The sequence below is a fragment of the Nansenia antarctica genome (assembly GCF_963989245.1).
Source record: "Nansenia antarctica genome assembly, chromosome: 1".
Classification (NCBI taxonomy): domain Eukaryota; kingdom Metazoa; phylum Chordata; class Actinopteri; order Argentiniformes; family Microstomatidae; genus Nansenia; species Nansenia antarctica.
Genome location: NC_137674.1, coordinates 30,951,265 through 30,967,857, shown reverse-complemented (window position 1 = coordinate 30,967,857; position 16,593 = coordinate 30,951,265). Strand labels below are relative to the sequence as shown.

Below are 16,593 nucleotides of genomic sequence, written 5' to 3'. Positions count from 1 at the left end.
CGCTGACCGGAAATAGCGGCAATTCCCCCTATCACCAGAATGATCACGCCCCTTTTTGGGTGATAGAAGTGTAGAAGTTTGACTGGCGGTCAATGGAAATGTCTGGTCTTTGCTACTTTAATCCGATAAAATAAGAAAACCGTAGTGCTTTTTAGATAGGATTAGATTAGGAGCCCAAATCCGATGGCCAGTTAGGCAAACTATTATATAGTGTCGTTGACGATCAATGATCGACGTCGTTATATGGAGAAAAATAATGAAATAGGGGTTGATTCATCAGAGCAGTCATACGTCATCTCCCTGTCATCAGGGATTTGTAGTTCTTCATTTGATTTGCCGTGTAAATCCCCAGATGAGAGTGTTACATGAGTTTTCTTAAGATAGGATAATGAATAAATCTGTTCAATGGGCATTTGCCTACTGTTAATCAGTATTTAGCCTGTATGGTGTATATGAAGATGTTATAGCTAGCTAGCTACGATTTATCATGAAAATAATGAACAGCAAGCTAGATCCAAAACTAGGGCCGGTGGAGGAGGGCAAGTGTGACATTGGACAGACTTACCAAAACAGAAAAAAAATAAAGTAGCCTATCTTAACGACAGCAAAAGTGATGGATGTCAGAAATAGCCTACATTACCTGGAGATTCAATAAGGTACTTTTATATGACAGGATATGGGTTAGGGTATATGACACCTGTAGCGAGATAGATAGATAGAGCCAAAAGTAAAAAGTCGCTGAGAGACGCAAGCAGGGTCTGGGCTGGTAATTGTATGACGCGCCAAACAATCCGCTGAGATGAAAAGTATGTTTTAGAGCATTTATTGAATAGAACAATCAAACTTGGCGACTTACAAAAATAATCCATAAGCGATCAAAACCAGAAAAATAACAAACAATGCGTAGCCTATAGAATATGCGTATAATGCGGTCAACAAAAATACATCGCTCCCCTCTCTCTCCACTACCGCCATGCAAGGCGCGCAGGTGCTTAAATTACCTTGCAATATCACCCCCCATAACCATATGACTTCTCAATACGGTGATCAAGGCAATAAACAAACAATCAAAGTAAACTCACAATAAACCCATTAGCCTGTTATACTAAATACCCCCTAAATCATATTCATGCCTCCTACAACACCTCAGGCCTTTGGGTCGGGTGGTTCATCCACATGGATGGAGGCAGACTGAAAGGACACACATTCATTGCCTATTTCATAAATGTTCTCCATATAACGACGTCGATCATTGATCGGCAACGACACTATATAATTGTTTGCCTGACTGGCCATCGGATTTGAGATCCTAATATCTAAAAAGCGATACCGTTTTCTTATTTTATCGGATTAAAGTAGCAAATACCACAAATTTCCATTGACTGCCAGTCAAACTTCTACACTTCTAGCACCCAACAGGGGGCGTGATCGTTCTGATGACAGGGAGATTACGTATAACTGCTCTGGAGACAGACTGAAAGGACACACATTGCCTATTTCATTACTTTTCTCCATATAACGATGTCGATCATTGATCGGAAACCACACTATATAATAGTTTGCCTAACTGGCCATCGGATTTGGGCATCTAATATCTAAAAAGCACTACGGTTTTCTTATTTTATCGGATTAAAGTAGCAAAGACCAGCCATTTCCATTGACTGCCAGTCAAACTTCAACACTTCTATCACCCAAAAAGGGGCGTGATCATTCTGGTGATAGGGGGAATTGCCGCTATTTCCGGTCGGCGCGTTAAACATTGTCCTGCCCCCCAGAGAATGACTGACAGGCCGGTAGAACATGAGAATTGCATAGAGAGTTTGAATTTTGTCAGCTGGAAAGCGGATGTGTTTCCTAGAACATGTAAAAGCAATTGCTAATCACATTATTGCATTACAATTTGAATATTGACTCAAATACCGCAGGCAAAAGTGGCAAATGAATATGCTATTTTGGGATTGCATAGTCATTTTCACATTTGAATGAACTTTTGAATTTTGTCAGCTACAAAGCAGCGCATGACTTTGAAAATTAAATGTCAAATGGGTTTGCATTATAATTTTAATATTGACAGTGAATGTGCACATCAGGTACATGAAAATGAAAATGCAAATCATTAGAATTGCATTTGAATTTGAATATTGTCTGAAAGAATGCATGCAAAAGTGGAACATGCAATTGCAATCTCATATTGCATTAGCATTTGAATAAAGTCTACTATATGCTTCCATACATAAAATGTACAACCATCATTGGTTGAAACTCACTTGATGCATCCTACAATTGTTGTCGAGTAAAGTGATAGTAAAAATCATGTTTAGCCATGGCTTGGAATATTATAATATTACAGTCAAATGTATTTGTTGTAGGTAACTTTGGCTAAATGCCAAAAATGTAAATGTAAATTAATTTGATTTGTGTACAGTCCATTATATTGCACGAATATATACATTATAATGATCTGAATTACTTTTATGAATTTATACATACTTTCTGTGACATAATATTTCCTTAATTCATGAAAAAATATTATATGTTGACATTACTGTGATCTATTACTTCGCGCTTTTATTGTGAAGTCGCTCAAACGAAACAGGAAGTGTTATTGCCGTTCAGAACACAGATGCTGTTTTCATGCGAGTAGAGAGGTGGAAAAAAGCTATATTTTCCCACAATAACAGAACAAAACCGGACTTTAAAAATGCATGATCGGCTCCACACCAATGACACCGCTTGTTGTCAAACGGTGTAGCTTTATATTCTGGATAGACAATTTCTCCCAAACCATTAAATTGTAAGTACAGTGGCTACATCAATGGTTCCCATTATCAGCTGTTGCATATATACACATGTAGATAGATAGCAGGACATCTTTCTTATGAGTTTATTCAGGGCAAGCAATGACATTAGAGCATATGCATTTTCTTGTTTTGGGTGACTCGTTCCCAGTCCCCTGTTCCCTCTGAGCTGTGTTTGAATCTGAGTAATTCAAAAGCTCAATACTAGCACCAGATTCTAGGAACCCGACCATAGTGGCTGGAATTGACCGTCTAAGTTGTGTTAGTTGCGAGAGAGCAATAGGTTGATCAGAATAAGGGTATGATTTGTTAAAACTACTGTACCAGATATCTCTGTGACTGCTGTGACTAGGGTTGCCACCTTTCAGTCAGAGAAATAAGGGACACCCCTCGCAGTAGGGGCCCCGCTCCTCGGGACCACGACCACCACGGGCCCAAGGGCGGGGTGGGGGCGCCAGTGCTAGTACATCATAAGTTAAACATCGTTTCAATAAAGCCTTAAGGGCTGCCAAGTTTCACCAAAAGTTTGGAGTACGATTTTTTGGCGGTGGAGCGACCCAAAACTGTGCACGTTTTGGCAGCGGCGGCCCCTCTCTCCCACCCAATTATTTGTGCTAGTTTCCTGCAATTTTACATGTTGTTAATAATAAACCAGCACAAGAAATAAAAATAATTGGAACATTTAATAAAACAAGACAAATTCAGACAATATATCATATTTATGTAAGTCTTAATAAACAAATACAGTAGCCTACAGTCTAAAAGAAAATTGGGCCCCATCAACAGGACTCAGCCCCTTGGTCAGCAGCAGAAAGACCCGTGGTCATCATGTTACAGTGCATTGCTCATAGATGGCTATCATGTTATACAGTACATACCAGGGTTTTTCCTGGGTCAGAATGAGGCCTTTGGGATTGATGTTGAGGGACCCCCAATTGTTGTATTTGTATTGTACATTGTAATTAATAATAATAATAATAATAACAATGTTATATTATGTTACAGTAGAGAAACAAAAAACAGTTACCAAAACGGTAAAGTTGCAAAGTAGGCCTATCATCTCACCCAAATTAAGTGAATATTAAGTGAATAGGCCTATTTAAGAAACGGTATGCCATAGTGTCTCTGAGATAAAGGATACAATCCGTTTTCACACTTGTGTTGAATAACAGAAGATTAATGGAGGGGGAAAAACATGAGTGTGAGGACGGAGGATGATGAGCAAAGTCCCATCATGGATTTTATCTGGAATTTCACTGCCAATCTCTCCTCCATCACCCCGAAAAAGAGAACAGAGGATGAAACAACTTGCGATTTGAAAGTACCAGGCTACCAGATACGTATGCACATATTTTGCTACCAGGGTTGCCGGACGGAATTGACATTTCCAGCCCAACCAGTCTAAAAGCTGCCGAATCCACCCGTCCAGCGTGACCAAAAGTAGCCCAATCTGGCAACACTGCTTGCTACGTTCTAAGACATGCAGCTCGTGTGAACACAGGTTCTTCCAGCAGCGCGCGCCTCCCGCTTCGATTGCAGACTCAAGTTAACGCGCGTGCAGAAAGATGCGAAACTCGTGTCCGGTAGCTTTATTTAAAGGAATTTCACAAATAAAAGACTTGGCAGGCAGCTCTGTATGATATATTGGAGGAATCACGCAATGCGGGTGGATTGAAAATACGGAACAAACAGCGTTCCGTATTGGTTCAAAACGGGACCCATCTTTTAACTGTCAGATACGGAACGATTCCGTATTTTAAGGGACGGGTGGCAACCCTAGCTGTGACTGTACAGGAAATACTCCAAATATTCAGCAGATGGCACTCTATTGCCTCTTATAAAGTGAATGCGGATCCAACTGATGATAATCTGATTGAATAGAGTTGGAGAGAGAGAGAGACAAATTCCTCTCTTTCATTTAGCAACAATTCATACATCTTATATCCCAAATGCAGATGAACATTCTTGACATGAGTCATCTCTAACACTGTACCTTGACTGACTTCACACAGGGATTTGAGGAAAGGACAATGTCCTCATTGGTGGCCTACGATGATTCTGACGGTGAGGACGATGAACCGGAGGAGGAGGAAGAGATGGTACAACTCCCTCCTACTCTCAAGTGCCCCGCTGTTAATATGAGGCAGTCCCAAAGAAACCAGGAACGTTGGGGTTCACCCTTACATGGGCGAATACCTAACCCCCACTACAATGACCTAGGACGTCACATAGGACCATACAGTGGTGGTAGGGCGGTGTCAGAAGCTCACAGGAAGATACCTACTACTCCATGCGGCCCTTCGTTCACTCTGGAGCCCAGCTCCCAACCATACACACCCCCTCTTCAACCACAGAGCCCTGTTGGTCCAAGTGTAGCCAAGAGACCTCAGTCCACCCCGGCTGGTGTCCGACCGTACATCCCCAAGAGACAGAGACTGGCCACACCAGGCGATGACGGACCAAAGTCCTCAGAGGAGAACCTTCCATCCGACCCGTCCAGGGTCACCAGGCTGCTCAGTGAAGTGTCCGAAAGGGTGCGTCCGTACCTGGGGCCCGGGCGCGGGGGCGGCAGGGCGGAGGTGCCCAGGCGGGTGGAGCTTACCATACAGGCACATGAGGGACCGGTCAACACAGTCAGATGGTGCCCAGTCCCCCAACTCAGCCATCTCTTACTGTCTGCCTCCATGGACAAGACTGTCAAGGTAATTTTGGGGTCACTTTATCTGGGCCCTGTGACAGACTAGAGTCCTGTCCAGGGGGTGTACTTCAGTGGAGGCTGGTGGAGGTAGGCCTAGACATCGGAGGATGGGCGCATTGTAATATGTAATAGGCTCCTCATTCAAATTCCCTGCATTACAATGAGCCTGTGGCCTCCGATTATTTCTAACTCCACCAGCCTCCACGGGGCTACTTGTACATCAAACTGCCTCATGTTACAGAAACAGGAGATGTGCTATGAGCCAATTAGGCTTGACCGTACCTTCTCAGGGTCTCAGACAGCACCCTATCTTTCAGTAGAGTACTCTGCTGTACTTTCTCTGCGTTTCAAATGACACCCTATTTATAATAGGGCCTATGCAATAATAATATATACCATTTAGCTGACGCTTTTATCCAAAGCTCACATGGCAGTGAGTGCATACGTTTTTTCAGTATATATGGTCCCAGCGGGAATCGAGCCCACAACCCTACGCGTTGTTGTAGAGCACAATGCTCTACCAACTGAGCCACAGAAGACCACATCGTATTGGATTATAGTGGACTACTTTTGACACAGGCCTGGCTTAAGGTAGAGCAGCATACGGATGATAGAGAGTCATCCGGAACAGTGTGAGAGGATGGAGATGGAGATGGGGAGTTTGTAATTGAGGGGCACCATGGCTTCCATCAGCAGGGTGGTTCAGCAAGCAATGAAGCGATCATACGTGTGGGAAAAGGTGCTGAGCATTTAATGTCAAATTCACCCATTCTGTGTTGTTTTAACCCTTTGTGTGCCACCTCTAATTATTAGCGGGTAGGAGACTAAGTGGGTAATCATAGTGAGTGATCTGACATTTAGGTGTAATTGCTTCTCAGCGTTATAGCCATGGAAATGATTGGCTCTCATTGTGATAGCCATGGAGATGATTGGTTCTCATTGTTACAGCTAGGGATACGATTGGCTCTCATTGTTACAGCTACAGAGAAGATGATTGGTTTTCATTGTTAAAAGCTAGGGATATGATTGGTTCTCTTTCAGACTAGGCTAGGGAGGTAATTGGTTTTCATTGTTGCAGCTAGGGTGAAGATTGGTTCTCATTGTTACAGATAGAGAGGTGATAAGCTGCTCCTTGCAGGGAGATGTCGACTCTCACCTCTCTCTGCCTTTAGAAACGCCTCTATCATCACTGTCAGATAAATGTGTGTCAGCCCCGATGGGCTTTCCTCCTCCACTCTTGAGGAAAAGAGAGAAGAGGATGAAGAAAGAAAAAGAGCTCTCTTCATTCTCTTCTCTATTTTCCTGTCCTCTCCTCTCATCTTAGGCTATGTTTTCCTCTCCTCTTCTCTCTTTTCCTCTCCTCTCATCATCTCGCTGTTCCCGTCCTCTCCTCTCCCCCCTCTCCCCTCCTCTCTTCTCCCCATCCTTTCCTCTCCTCTCCCCCCTCTCCCCTCCTCTCTTCTCCCCATCCTTTCCTCTCCTCTCTCCCCTCTCCCCTCTCCCCTCTTCTCCCCATCCTTTCCTCTCCTCTCTCCCCACTCCCCTCTCCCCTCATCCTTTCCTCCACTCTTCTCCTGTGACTCCTGCTGCGCCGTCGATGTATTGCTTGGCTCTGAAAGGTCAAGTGATTCAGGTGCAGATGACTAAATATTTCCATCCTGAGAGGAAATAGCGTCTCAGGCATGCCGGGGAGCGTCAGCTAGGCCCGCCGGGGCCTGGGGATAATTAACAATTTAAATATTCATGATGTAATTCCTTATTCATGCAGGAGTACAATAGCTCTGCAATGGGGAAGGCTTCCTCCTCCTCTCTTCACCTCCTCCTCTCTCCTCCTCTCTCCTCCTCCTCCTCTCTCCTCCTCCTCTCTCCTCCTCTCTTCTTCTCCTCTTTCTCTCCTCTCTTCTTCTCCTCCTCTCCTCTCCTCTCTTCTCCTCCTCTCCTCCCCCTCTCCTCTCTTCTCCTCCTCTCCTCCTCTTTCTCTCCTCTCCTCTCTCCTCCTCCCCTCCTCTCCTCTCTTCTCTTCTCCTCCTCCTTCTCCTCCACCAGTACCTGGCAGAGCAGCACAGACCAGATGGTAGGCCAGGGACTTGGGACCTAAAGCAGTGCGTCTGGGCACCAGTTCGATGTTAGTGACACTCTGCTGGATTCCCTCGTCCAATTACTTCAGCCTGATATATTCATGGATGGCAATGAAACAAATGAACATTTGACTTTCAAATTCTTCTTTTTGAAAGGTAAAACAGTACAGTAACGCTGTAATGACTCAACTACCCTATTCATGAATAATTCCCCAGAATCAGAATCGCTTTTATTACATCCCAATGTACAAGTACACAAGAGTAACATTCTTTTAGATTAGATTCTTCAACATTGATATTGCAGCAAGATACAAAATAATAGAGTAAAGTAAAATAAGTAATAATAAAGTAATAAAGTGATAAAGTGGTAGTCGTTCTACAGCGGAATCATTAGTGCAAAATGGTGTGTAAAGTACAATAATGAAGTGGTGGTGGTACAAATGATGAAATGCAATTATAATACAGTACAAGTAGTCAGGTTGTGTTCAAGTAATCAGGTAGTGTGGAAGTAGTCATATAATATGTATTATGTTTGTAGTGTGAGTGTGGTTGGTTTGGAGGAGACAGTCTTTTGTTTTCTTCCAGTGCATTTCTCCAGGAGCCTGATTGCTTGAGCGTTGTGCATTCTAAGTGGTACGCCAGTAAGGGTATTGAAACGTGTCCTACCTTTTGTAGTCCTATGAGTACGATGGCCACCTGTAGTCCTATGAGTATTATGGCCAGCTTTAGTCCTATGAGTACTCTGGCCAGCTATGAAGATGCCGCCTGTTTCTGTTTCTGCTTGCAGGAGTCATCCAAGCCTGTTTTTTTGTGTGTGTGTTTTTTCACGGAGGTAATCAGTCAGTCACCATGGTTACGGCGGGGGTTAATGCCGTGGTTTTAAGTTGATAACATGAATACCAATTCTCTTTTAATTACCGAGAGCCCATTAGGACTCAGGCGAGGCTACAGAATGAGCCGCTGGTGAGGAAGGCCTGGCTCAGGCTTTAGTGCGGCGGCGCCTTCTAAGTGACAGTTGAGTGAATTGTTATGGCAACAGGCGGAAGTTAATTTTCTATTATTGACGCACATCATGTTGACTCGGCCTCTGGCAGCCTGCGTTGCCTCTGTGCACCATTGATAGAAGAATTAATTAAGATTTTGTTTTACTTCATAAAATACCACTTGTAGTGATAACATAAGTGCCACAACTTTATGAATGAATGCCTATGCTTTCGATATTCAACTGCTGGACTATTATTAGTTTACTTTTTTCTGACTATTTCCTTGAGAGGGCAGTGTTTCCCCTTGCCAGTGATCAGGCTAGAGGCTGTATTGTATGTACTGTATGCATGTATACATTAAGTTATTCCTGTTTCTATCTGTCCTATTATAGAAATGTATTAGAGCTTTAGATCCCCATGCACTAGGCCTTGGTCTCTGTAATGTTATGTAGTATACCCAACTGTTCCAGCACTGTTGTTCTGTTCAAGTATGTACATCTCTACAACTTCTTCTGAATGATCTTCAATCTCTCCTCTCCTCTCCTCTCCTCTCCTCCTTCCCCCCATCCCCTCTCTCCTATCCTCTCCTCTCCTCCTCTTCTCTCCTCCTCTAATAAACCCAAGAGTGCAACATCAGAAACCGGGCCCCCCGGTATCTCTGGGATTCTGTTTGGTAAAGATATTCTTCTTCCCTCCTCCCTCCCTCTCTTCCTCCCTTCCTTCCTTCCTGGATAGATATGTCACACATCTCCGCCTCCGTCTCTGGCGTTCTGGCGCTGTAGTACTTGTGCATGCTGTTTCATGGCTGCCTGTGGTACTGTGCTGTCTTCAGTAATGAAACAGTGGGAGAGGGCAGTCTGATCTTCAAACATCCTCTGTGGGGCTGGAGTGGAGGCAGGCCAATGAGACTTCTCTTCATTAGTTCGGCCTCCACACAAACACACACACACGAATGGACATGCACACACACACACACACACGCACGAATGGACATGCACACACACACACACACACACACACGCACGAATGGACACACACACACACACACACACGCACGAATGGACACACACACACACACACACGCACAAATGGACACACACACACACACACACACACACACACACACACACACACATACGCACGCACAAATGGACACACACACACACACACACACAAACACACACACAAACACACACACACACACACACACACACACACACACACACACACACACACACACACACACCACAGACCTCCCACTCAATTACAGGCCTTGCCCAAAGAAGACCAGTCCCCTAAAGGAAAAGTAGTTTTTGAGACATCTTCCTCAGATCCCACCTCCGGCTGTTCCACGATGCCTGCTTAAATCAAGGCTCGAATGCTTGAAAGTAGCCATGAAAGTAGCCTTTACCATCTCTGGTCTCTGAACTTCATGGGCATGTTACTTCACTCCTGTTGTCCTCCATCACGGAGTCTGTTTGTGCAGCCTTTCTTCATACCTTTCTCCCATCATTTCAAACCAGTGGTATTTTTGCTCAAGGCACATGGTTAGCCATATTCGGCACCCTTGAGCAATTAGGGGTTAAGTGCCTTGCTCAAGGGCACATGCAAGCTCCCTCCTGAGAGGGGCTCGAACCAGTGCAGGTTTCTTCCGGTAGGAGACAGAGCAGCTGTCATACACAGAGCAGCGGCCATTACAAAACCATTAAGCTATTTTCTCTCTAGAAAGTAATTGATTTATGCCTCACTAGAGGCAATTAGCGGGATAAATTAATTACGTGAAGGGTTGTCTTGCTTTGAAAACCTGCAAAATGAGCCACATCTCTAAACACATTAAGCCAATTTGCCAGCACACTCACATCAATGGTGCTTTGCTTTACAAGAGAATGCTTTTAGTGCATTAGTACCACCACACATTAGGGGAACACTCTTCTAAGAGAAGATTCTAGAACGCTGACAAGGCGAAGAATCCTTTTTTAGCTGAATGTAGAGCATTCTTTTCTGAAACCAGTCTAAACCCGTCTAAACCAGTCTGAACCAGTCTGAATTAGTCTGAACCAGTCTATAGAGCAGGGACAGACCCCCAGGTTGCCCTCTGCCCACTTCTGATGTCCTTCACTCTCATCCCATCTGCTCTTAGGGTGCCTAGGGCGACCAGGGTGGCAGGCAGGCTGGCAGGAGAGTGAGAGGATGGGAGGATAAGAGAGAGAGGATAAGAGAGAGAGAGAGAGAGAGAGAGAGAGAGAGAGAGAGAGACAGAGAGACAGAGAGAGAGAGAGAGAGAGAGAGAGAGAGAGAGAGAGAGAAAGAGCGAGAGGGAGAGAGAGAAAGAGGGAGAGATTGAGATTGTTTATGTGTATTCGAGTCCGTGGGTTTTTACTCTGGTTTCTAGGCTGCCACCAGCCAAGCTAATCATTATCTCTGTGTGATGCGCGTAGGTGGGTGCGGATCATCAGCTTTTGCCTCAGATTGCCTCGCGTTGCCTTTCACTCACACTCACTGCACTTTGTGTGACTTTTCATCTGCAATGCAATTTCACTATTCTGTTGTGGACTGATGTCTCAGCAGTGGAGCCCAGAGGAGGCTGATGACATCGGAGGCTGGCGGAGGCCGACGGCAGAGGCAGACGTCGGAGGACGGGCTCATTGTAATGCGTGGGACGGAGTGAGTGGAATGGTAATCGGAGGCAGACATCCGCAAAACACAGTGCGATTCATTGATACCATTCCTCATTCCCATTCCATGCATTACAATGAGCCCGTCCTCCGATTTCTACCTCGGCCAGCCTCCCCCTGGTGGAGAGACCTTGTTGTTGACATCTTCCAGGTGGGCTGCTGCAGGCCTGCCGACTGGGACTGCTGGTACCGACCCACTGGGCTGTAAAGTACTCATGTTTCCCCCCGTTGAGTTTCATTAGCACTTGATTTGACAGAACTGGATTCCACTGGTTTTCAATCACAGACTGCAAGCTTACTCTCCGCCATTAAGCCCATGGCCGAGTGGTTAAATGTTTGGCAGTGAGTTGGAGGGTTTACTTGTGTTCTTGGGTTTAGCACAAACGTACCCCTGAGCTCATTTACTCTCGGAGACAAGAGAGTCCTGATTTTTTGCTGTTTTATCTCCAGTCGAGAGCTTCAATGTTCTCTCCCTCTCATTATCTCATTCTCTCCCATTCTCTCTATCGCTTTCATTTTCTCTCTCTCTCTCTCCCTCTCATTTTCTCCCTCTCTCTCTCTCTCATTTTCTCCCTCTCTCTCTTTCTCTCTCTCTCTCATTATCTCTTTCATCCTCTCCTATTCTCTCTCTCTCATTTTCTCCCTCTCTCTCTCACTCTCTAACTTTCTCTCTCTCTCTCTTTCTTTCATTCTCTCTCTCTGTACATTTGTCCACAGCCCAAACTGTGTTTCTTGCTGTAATAGACTAGCAGACATAGGTTCAACCAGCTAATCCACACTGGTGGCTTGGACAGTGACAGGGCTGTTGACTGCTGAACCTGTTTGGTAGGAAAGCTGTCCTCCATTAACTGATCAATCTGGACTAAAAAAAACAACAACTCTAGAATTCCCCTGTTGCATCAGCGGAGGAGTTCTTGAGAAAACGTCCAGATCGTCCAATCTAAGAACACACACCACCTCCCCTTTAAATGTGACTAATCTTAGGAGGGAAAGAACTGTGAAGGGATCAATCAACCTCCTAATGGGGGAAATTGTCTTCAGTGTCTGGAACCAAAGGGATGAAGACACCCCCCACCACATTACTGATTACAGGGGAGGCTGGTGGAGGTAGAAATCGGAGGACAGGCTTATTGTAAATGCATGCAGTCATGGTCAGTCACACGTGTTTAATAGCATTCCTCATCATCCTACAGTGATGGATTAGTTTGCAGCATTAAGGAGTGGCTTATATTGCAGTGAGTGCATAACCTACATTATGGTCCCAGCGGGAATCAAACCCACAACCTAAGCGTTGTTAGCGCCACCATCTACCAACTGAGCCACAGTGCATACATTTTTCAGTATAAATGGTCCCAGTGGGAATCGAACCCACAACCTAAGCGTTGTTAGCACCACCATCTACTAACTGAGCCCCAGAGCACCGCCACACATGTCAGCTATACAAAATAATTAATGTGATTAAATGTGATTAAAATTTGCCGTCTGTTCAGAGTGTAGTTATTCCCATCAGCGCAGGCTAAGGCTGGTCCTCTCTGAGTGTGATTAATAATGTCTGCCCGTCTTCCTGTCATGAGGACCTTAATGGAAATAAGCATTTTAATTTTTGTAGTAATCTGTGAGGATTTCTCACATGGGTTGTAGTGCCATGGCATTGGCGTGTGGCTGTTAATTGTAGAGTAAATTCAATCAAAACTGATAATAGACTCAGAATCGGGCGTTGGTCATTAATCTTCTGAGGGTCTGTGTCTCTGTCCCTCAGGGTTCCCAGGTGGCCATCTGTTAGGAGGTGCTAATGCTAACAAGACCAAACATTGGAACTAGTTCTCACAACATCCTGTGAAGTTAAATGTGTCAATAACTCTATTTGTTTTTAGGGCATTTCTGCTTTATTGGGACGGAGACAGTAGAGATTGACAGGAAGGATGGGTGAGAGAGGGGAGGGATGACATGTCATGCAGGATATGTTGACAGACAGAATCAAACCGGGGGAACCTGCGATTACTCGGCTGACTCCTTTGTGTGCTATGCCACCAAGCGCAATGACTCTTAAACCAGTTAAGATGGTGATGCGTTGTGTCCTTCTTCAGACTGGGTAATAGATCAATGGGCCTAGAACACTAGGGGCCAGTTTCACAGACAAGGCTTAAGCCTAGTCCTGGACTAAATCACACTTTCAATGTAAAATCTCCATTGAAGATGTCTTTTTAGTCGAGGTCTAGGCTTAAGCCTTATCCGTGAAACCGGCCCTAGAAGAGCTGAGGTAAAACTCAGCACACGGCTGGACCCAGAGTATGGACCCAGAGTATGGACCCAGAGTATGGACCCAGAGTATGGACCCAGAGTATGGACCCAGTGCTCTGCTGCCTGTTGTCACTGTCCTTCATTTTCTTTTATACAACGGATAGATCCGGTCCATTGTTTCTATTGGTCAGTTTGCATTCCAGCCGGTGCTGATATCCATGATATACGCACGGCTAAATGGAATGTTGACACATCTTTTCATATTACTCCGCGTTTGTATATTATTACCGTTATCGAAGTTACATTATTACCGTTGCCTAGCAACCGATAAACAACTGTTCAGCGGATGAATACACTTACAATAAAACATAGTTCCATTAATTATTAATTATTTATTATTATTATTAATTATTTCGTGTTCGTGTCTGGCAGGTTTGGGATGGTGCAGAGAGCGGCCGGTGCCTAAAGGTTTACTCGGCCCACGCCGGAGCGGTGAGAGATGCCAGTTGGTCCCCCTGTGGGCGAAACCTCCTCACAGGCTCCTTTGACAACACAGCCGTGTTGACAGACGTGGAGACAGGTGAGAACCTCTCTCTCTCGCTCTCTCTCTCTCTCTATCTCTCTCTCTCTATCTATCTCTCTCTCTCTGTGAACGACAGACTTGGAGACAGGTGAGAACCTCTCTCTCTATCTATCTCTCTCTCTCTCTCTCTCTCTCTCTCTCTATAAACGACAGGTGAGAACCTCTCTCTATCTCTCTCTCTCTATCTATCTCTCTCTCTCTGAGAACGACAGACGTGGAGACAGGTGAGAACCTCTCTCTCTCTATCTCTCTCTCTCTCACTGTAAACCAATGACGTTGACAGATGTGGAGACAGGTGAGAATCTATCTATCTCTCTCTCTCTCTCTCTCTCTCTCTCTATCTGTCTGTCTCTCTCTCTATTTGTCAGTTTCTGTAAACCAATGACGTTGACAGATGTGGAGACAGCAAAGAGTCTTTCTCTCTCTCTCTCTCTCTCTCTCTCTCTCTCTATCTATCTCTCTCTCTTTCTCTTTCATTCTAAACCAATGATGTTGACCAGTGGTGAACCTATCTCAAACAACCCCCGGAGCTAAGTTGTCATAGATAAAGATGATGAATGTGCTTTGGTGGCGTTTCCTTTGAAGGATGTGCATGCAAACAGAACACCCCAGCGAGGCGTCTTTGTTCGTCCCTTTATGTACAGGCATTCACGAGGGACACCATTTTAATTGCAACATTGAACACAGAGGTATCAATATAAACCTCCCGTGTCACTGTTTATTGTGTATTTTTTTTTTCTTCTGTTTATACCGTTCAGGTCTTCCTACATGTGTTTATTTACCATACCTAGCATTGCAAAATTCCCGTAAGGGAACTTTGCTGTTCAAAGATTCCATATTGAGGATCATCTTGTGGAATCAATACCACGAATACCACGAATTGAGGCAGTTTTGAGAGCAAAGGGAATCCCTACCCAGTATTATCATAGTGGGGGTGTGAGTGTGCGTGGGGAGAGGGGGTCTGAGTGGGGTCATCTTGTCTGATACGATACAGCTGCCTGTAATCAACAGCGGTGATTCAGAGGCTCTTGAAGCTCCTCAATAATACAGAAGCTCTCGAATGTTAGGAGGAGGAGGAGAAAACTGCCTCTGAAACAGAAACATAGGACTGGAGAGCTCTTGGTTGTCCATTGATTGCCCTGTGTTTATAGCATATGACCCTTGACCCTTAAGCTCCCCGCTGAAGTATACTTAAACCAATGGACTGGGAATACGGCCATTTTGTATGCATGCAGCAGTAGTAGTAGCTACTAGTGTTTCCATCTGGCTGGCGAATCTTAAGTGTTATCTCTCCCTCTGCAGAGGCCTGCTGCTGTTTAATTTAGAGAACCCTATAAGCAGTGATATTGGGCTCTACAGATTGAATGTCACAGCTCAGTAGCAGTAGATAGAGAGAGAGAAATGGAGAGAGGGGGGGGGGAAAAAGATAAAAGAGAGATGAACTGAGAAAGTGATACTATAGGGGGCAGGGGGTTAGAAAGGGAGCCAGAGAGAGAGAGAGGGGAGGAAAGATGGAGAGACAGAGTGATAGAGACAGAAGAAGAGAGAGAAGGAGAGAAGGAGAGAAGGAGAGCGGGATGCCATGGCAGATGAGACTAATAAATTAATTTCCTGTGAACGATCGTGAGATGTGGTTGGCTGGCTAGGTGGCTAGCTGGCTGGCTGGCTGGTTGGCTGGCTGGTTGGTTGGCTGACTGGTTAGTTGGCTGGCTGGCTGGCTGGCTGGCTGGTTGGTTGGTTGGCTGACTGGTTAGTTGGCTGGCTGGCTGGCTGGCTGGTTGGTTGGTTGGCTGGCTGGCTGTTTGTCTGGCACTTAGTGTGAGTCTCCAATGCCACTTCAACAACCAGGCATCTAATCATCATCTGGGTGAAAGGTGGCCTTACTCAGATAATCAGCGAAGGGCTTCCAAGTCATATCAAAGGTTGTGTTGGAATTTCTAAGTGAAAATCTAATCTTTTCTAATTTGATGTGATTCAGGATCTCTTTGAGCCAACTATTGTGTGAAGGGGGGAGGGTATGCTTCCATTTAAATAAAATAAGTTGTCTTGCCAGTAGGGTTGTAAAAGCCAGGATGCGTCTCTTTGTCAGTGAAAAAGTGGGTGCTATAGGCGGTGGGATTCCGAATAGGGCTGTGAGAGGTTCAGGTTCGAGGTTCCTGCCAGAAACTGTCCCGAGTGTGCCAAAGACTTGACGCCAGAAGTCTGTCAATTTCGGACAAGACCAGAACATGTGAGTATGGTTAGCAGGTGATTGTTTACATCTATTACAAGTGTCACTGGTGTCCGGGTATATTTTTGCCAGTCGAGCGTTCGTATAGTGTACTGAAGAGGACCGTACATTGCAATAAGCCGTGTCTAGCACACATAGAGGGCGAATGGACTAGATCAAGGATTTGGTCCCACTGGTCGTCAAGTATTGGCACACCAATTTCCTGTTCCCAGGTCTGTTTCAGGTGGGCTGCCGGAGCCGGGTTGAGGGAGTCAATGGAGTCATAAATGATGGAGATAAAGCGTCTCTGGGCAGGCTTTGGATTAAG

General features: G+C 45.0%; 1 protein-coding gene across 1 annotated transcript in view; it reads left to right on the top strand.

The window, feature by feature from the left end:
• Positions 1-2,711: 2,711 nt before the first annotated feature.
• The window catches only part of wdr25 (WD repeat domain 25), a gene marked incomplete at its 3' end in the record, with an annotated part of 24,154 nt that continues 10,272 nt past the window's right edge, over positions 2,712-16,593 (top strand). Inside the window, exons 1-4 of the mRNA XM_080549761.1 lie at positions 2,712-2,794; positions 4,811-4,964; positions 5,175-5,500; positions 13,906-14,053. Coding sequence (XP_080405887.1) covers positions 4,829-4,964; positions 5,175-5,500; positions 13,906-14,053 — 610 coding nt within the window. The 5' untranslated portion in view covers positions 2,712-2,794; positions 4,811-4,828. The remainder of the gene's footprint in view (positions 2,795-4,810; positions 4,965-5,174; positions 5,501-13,905; positions 14,054-16,593) is intronic.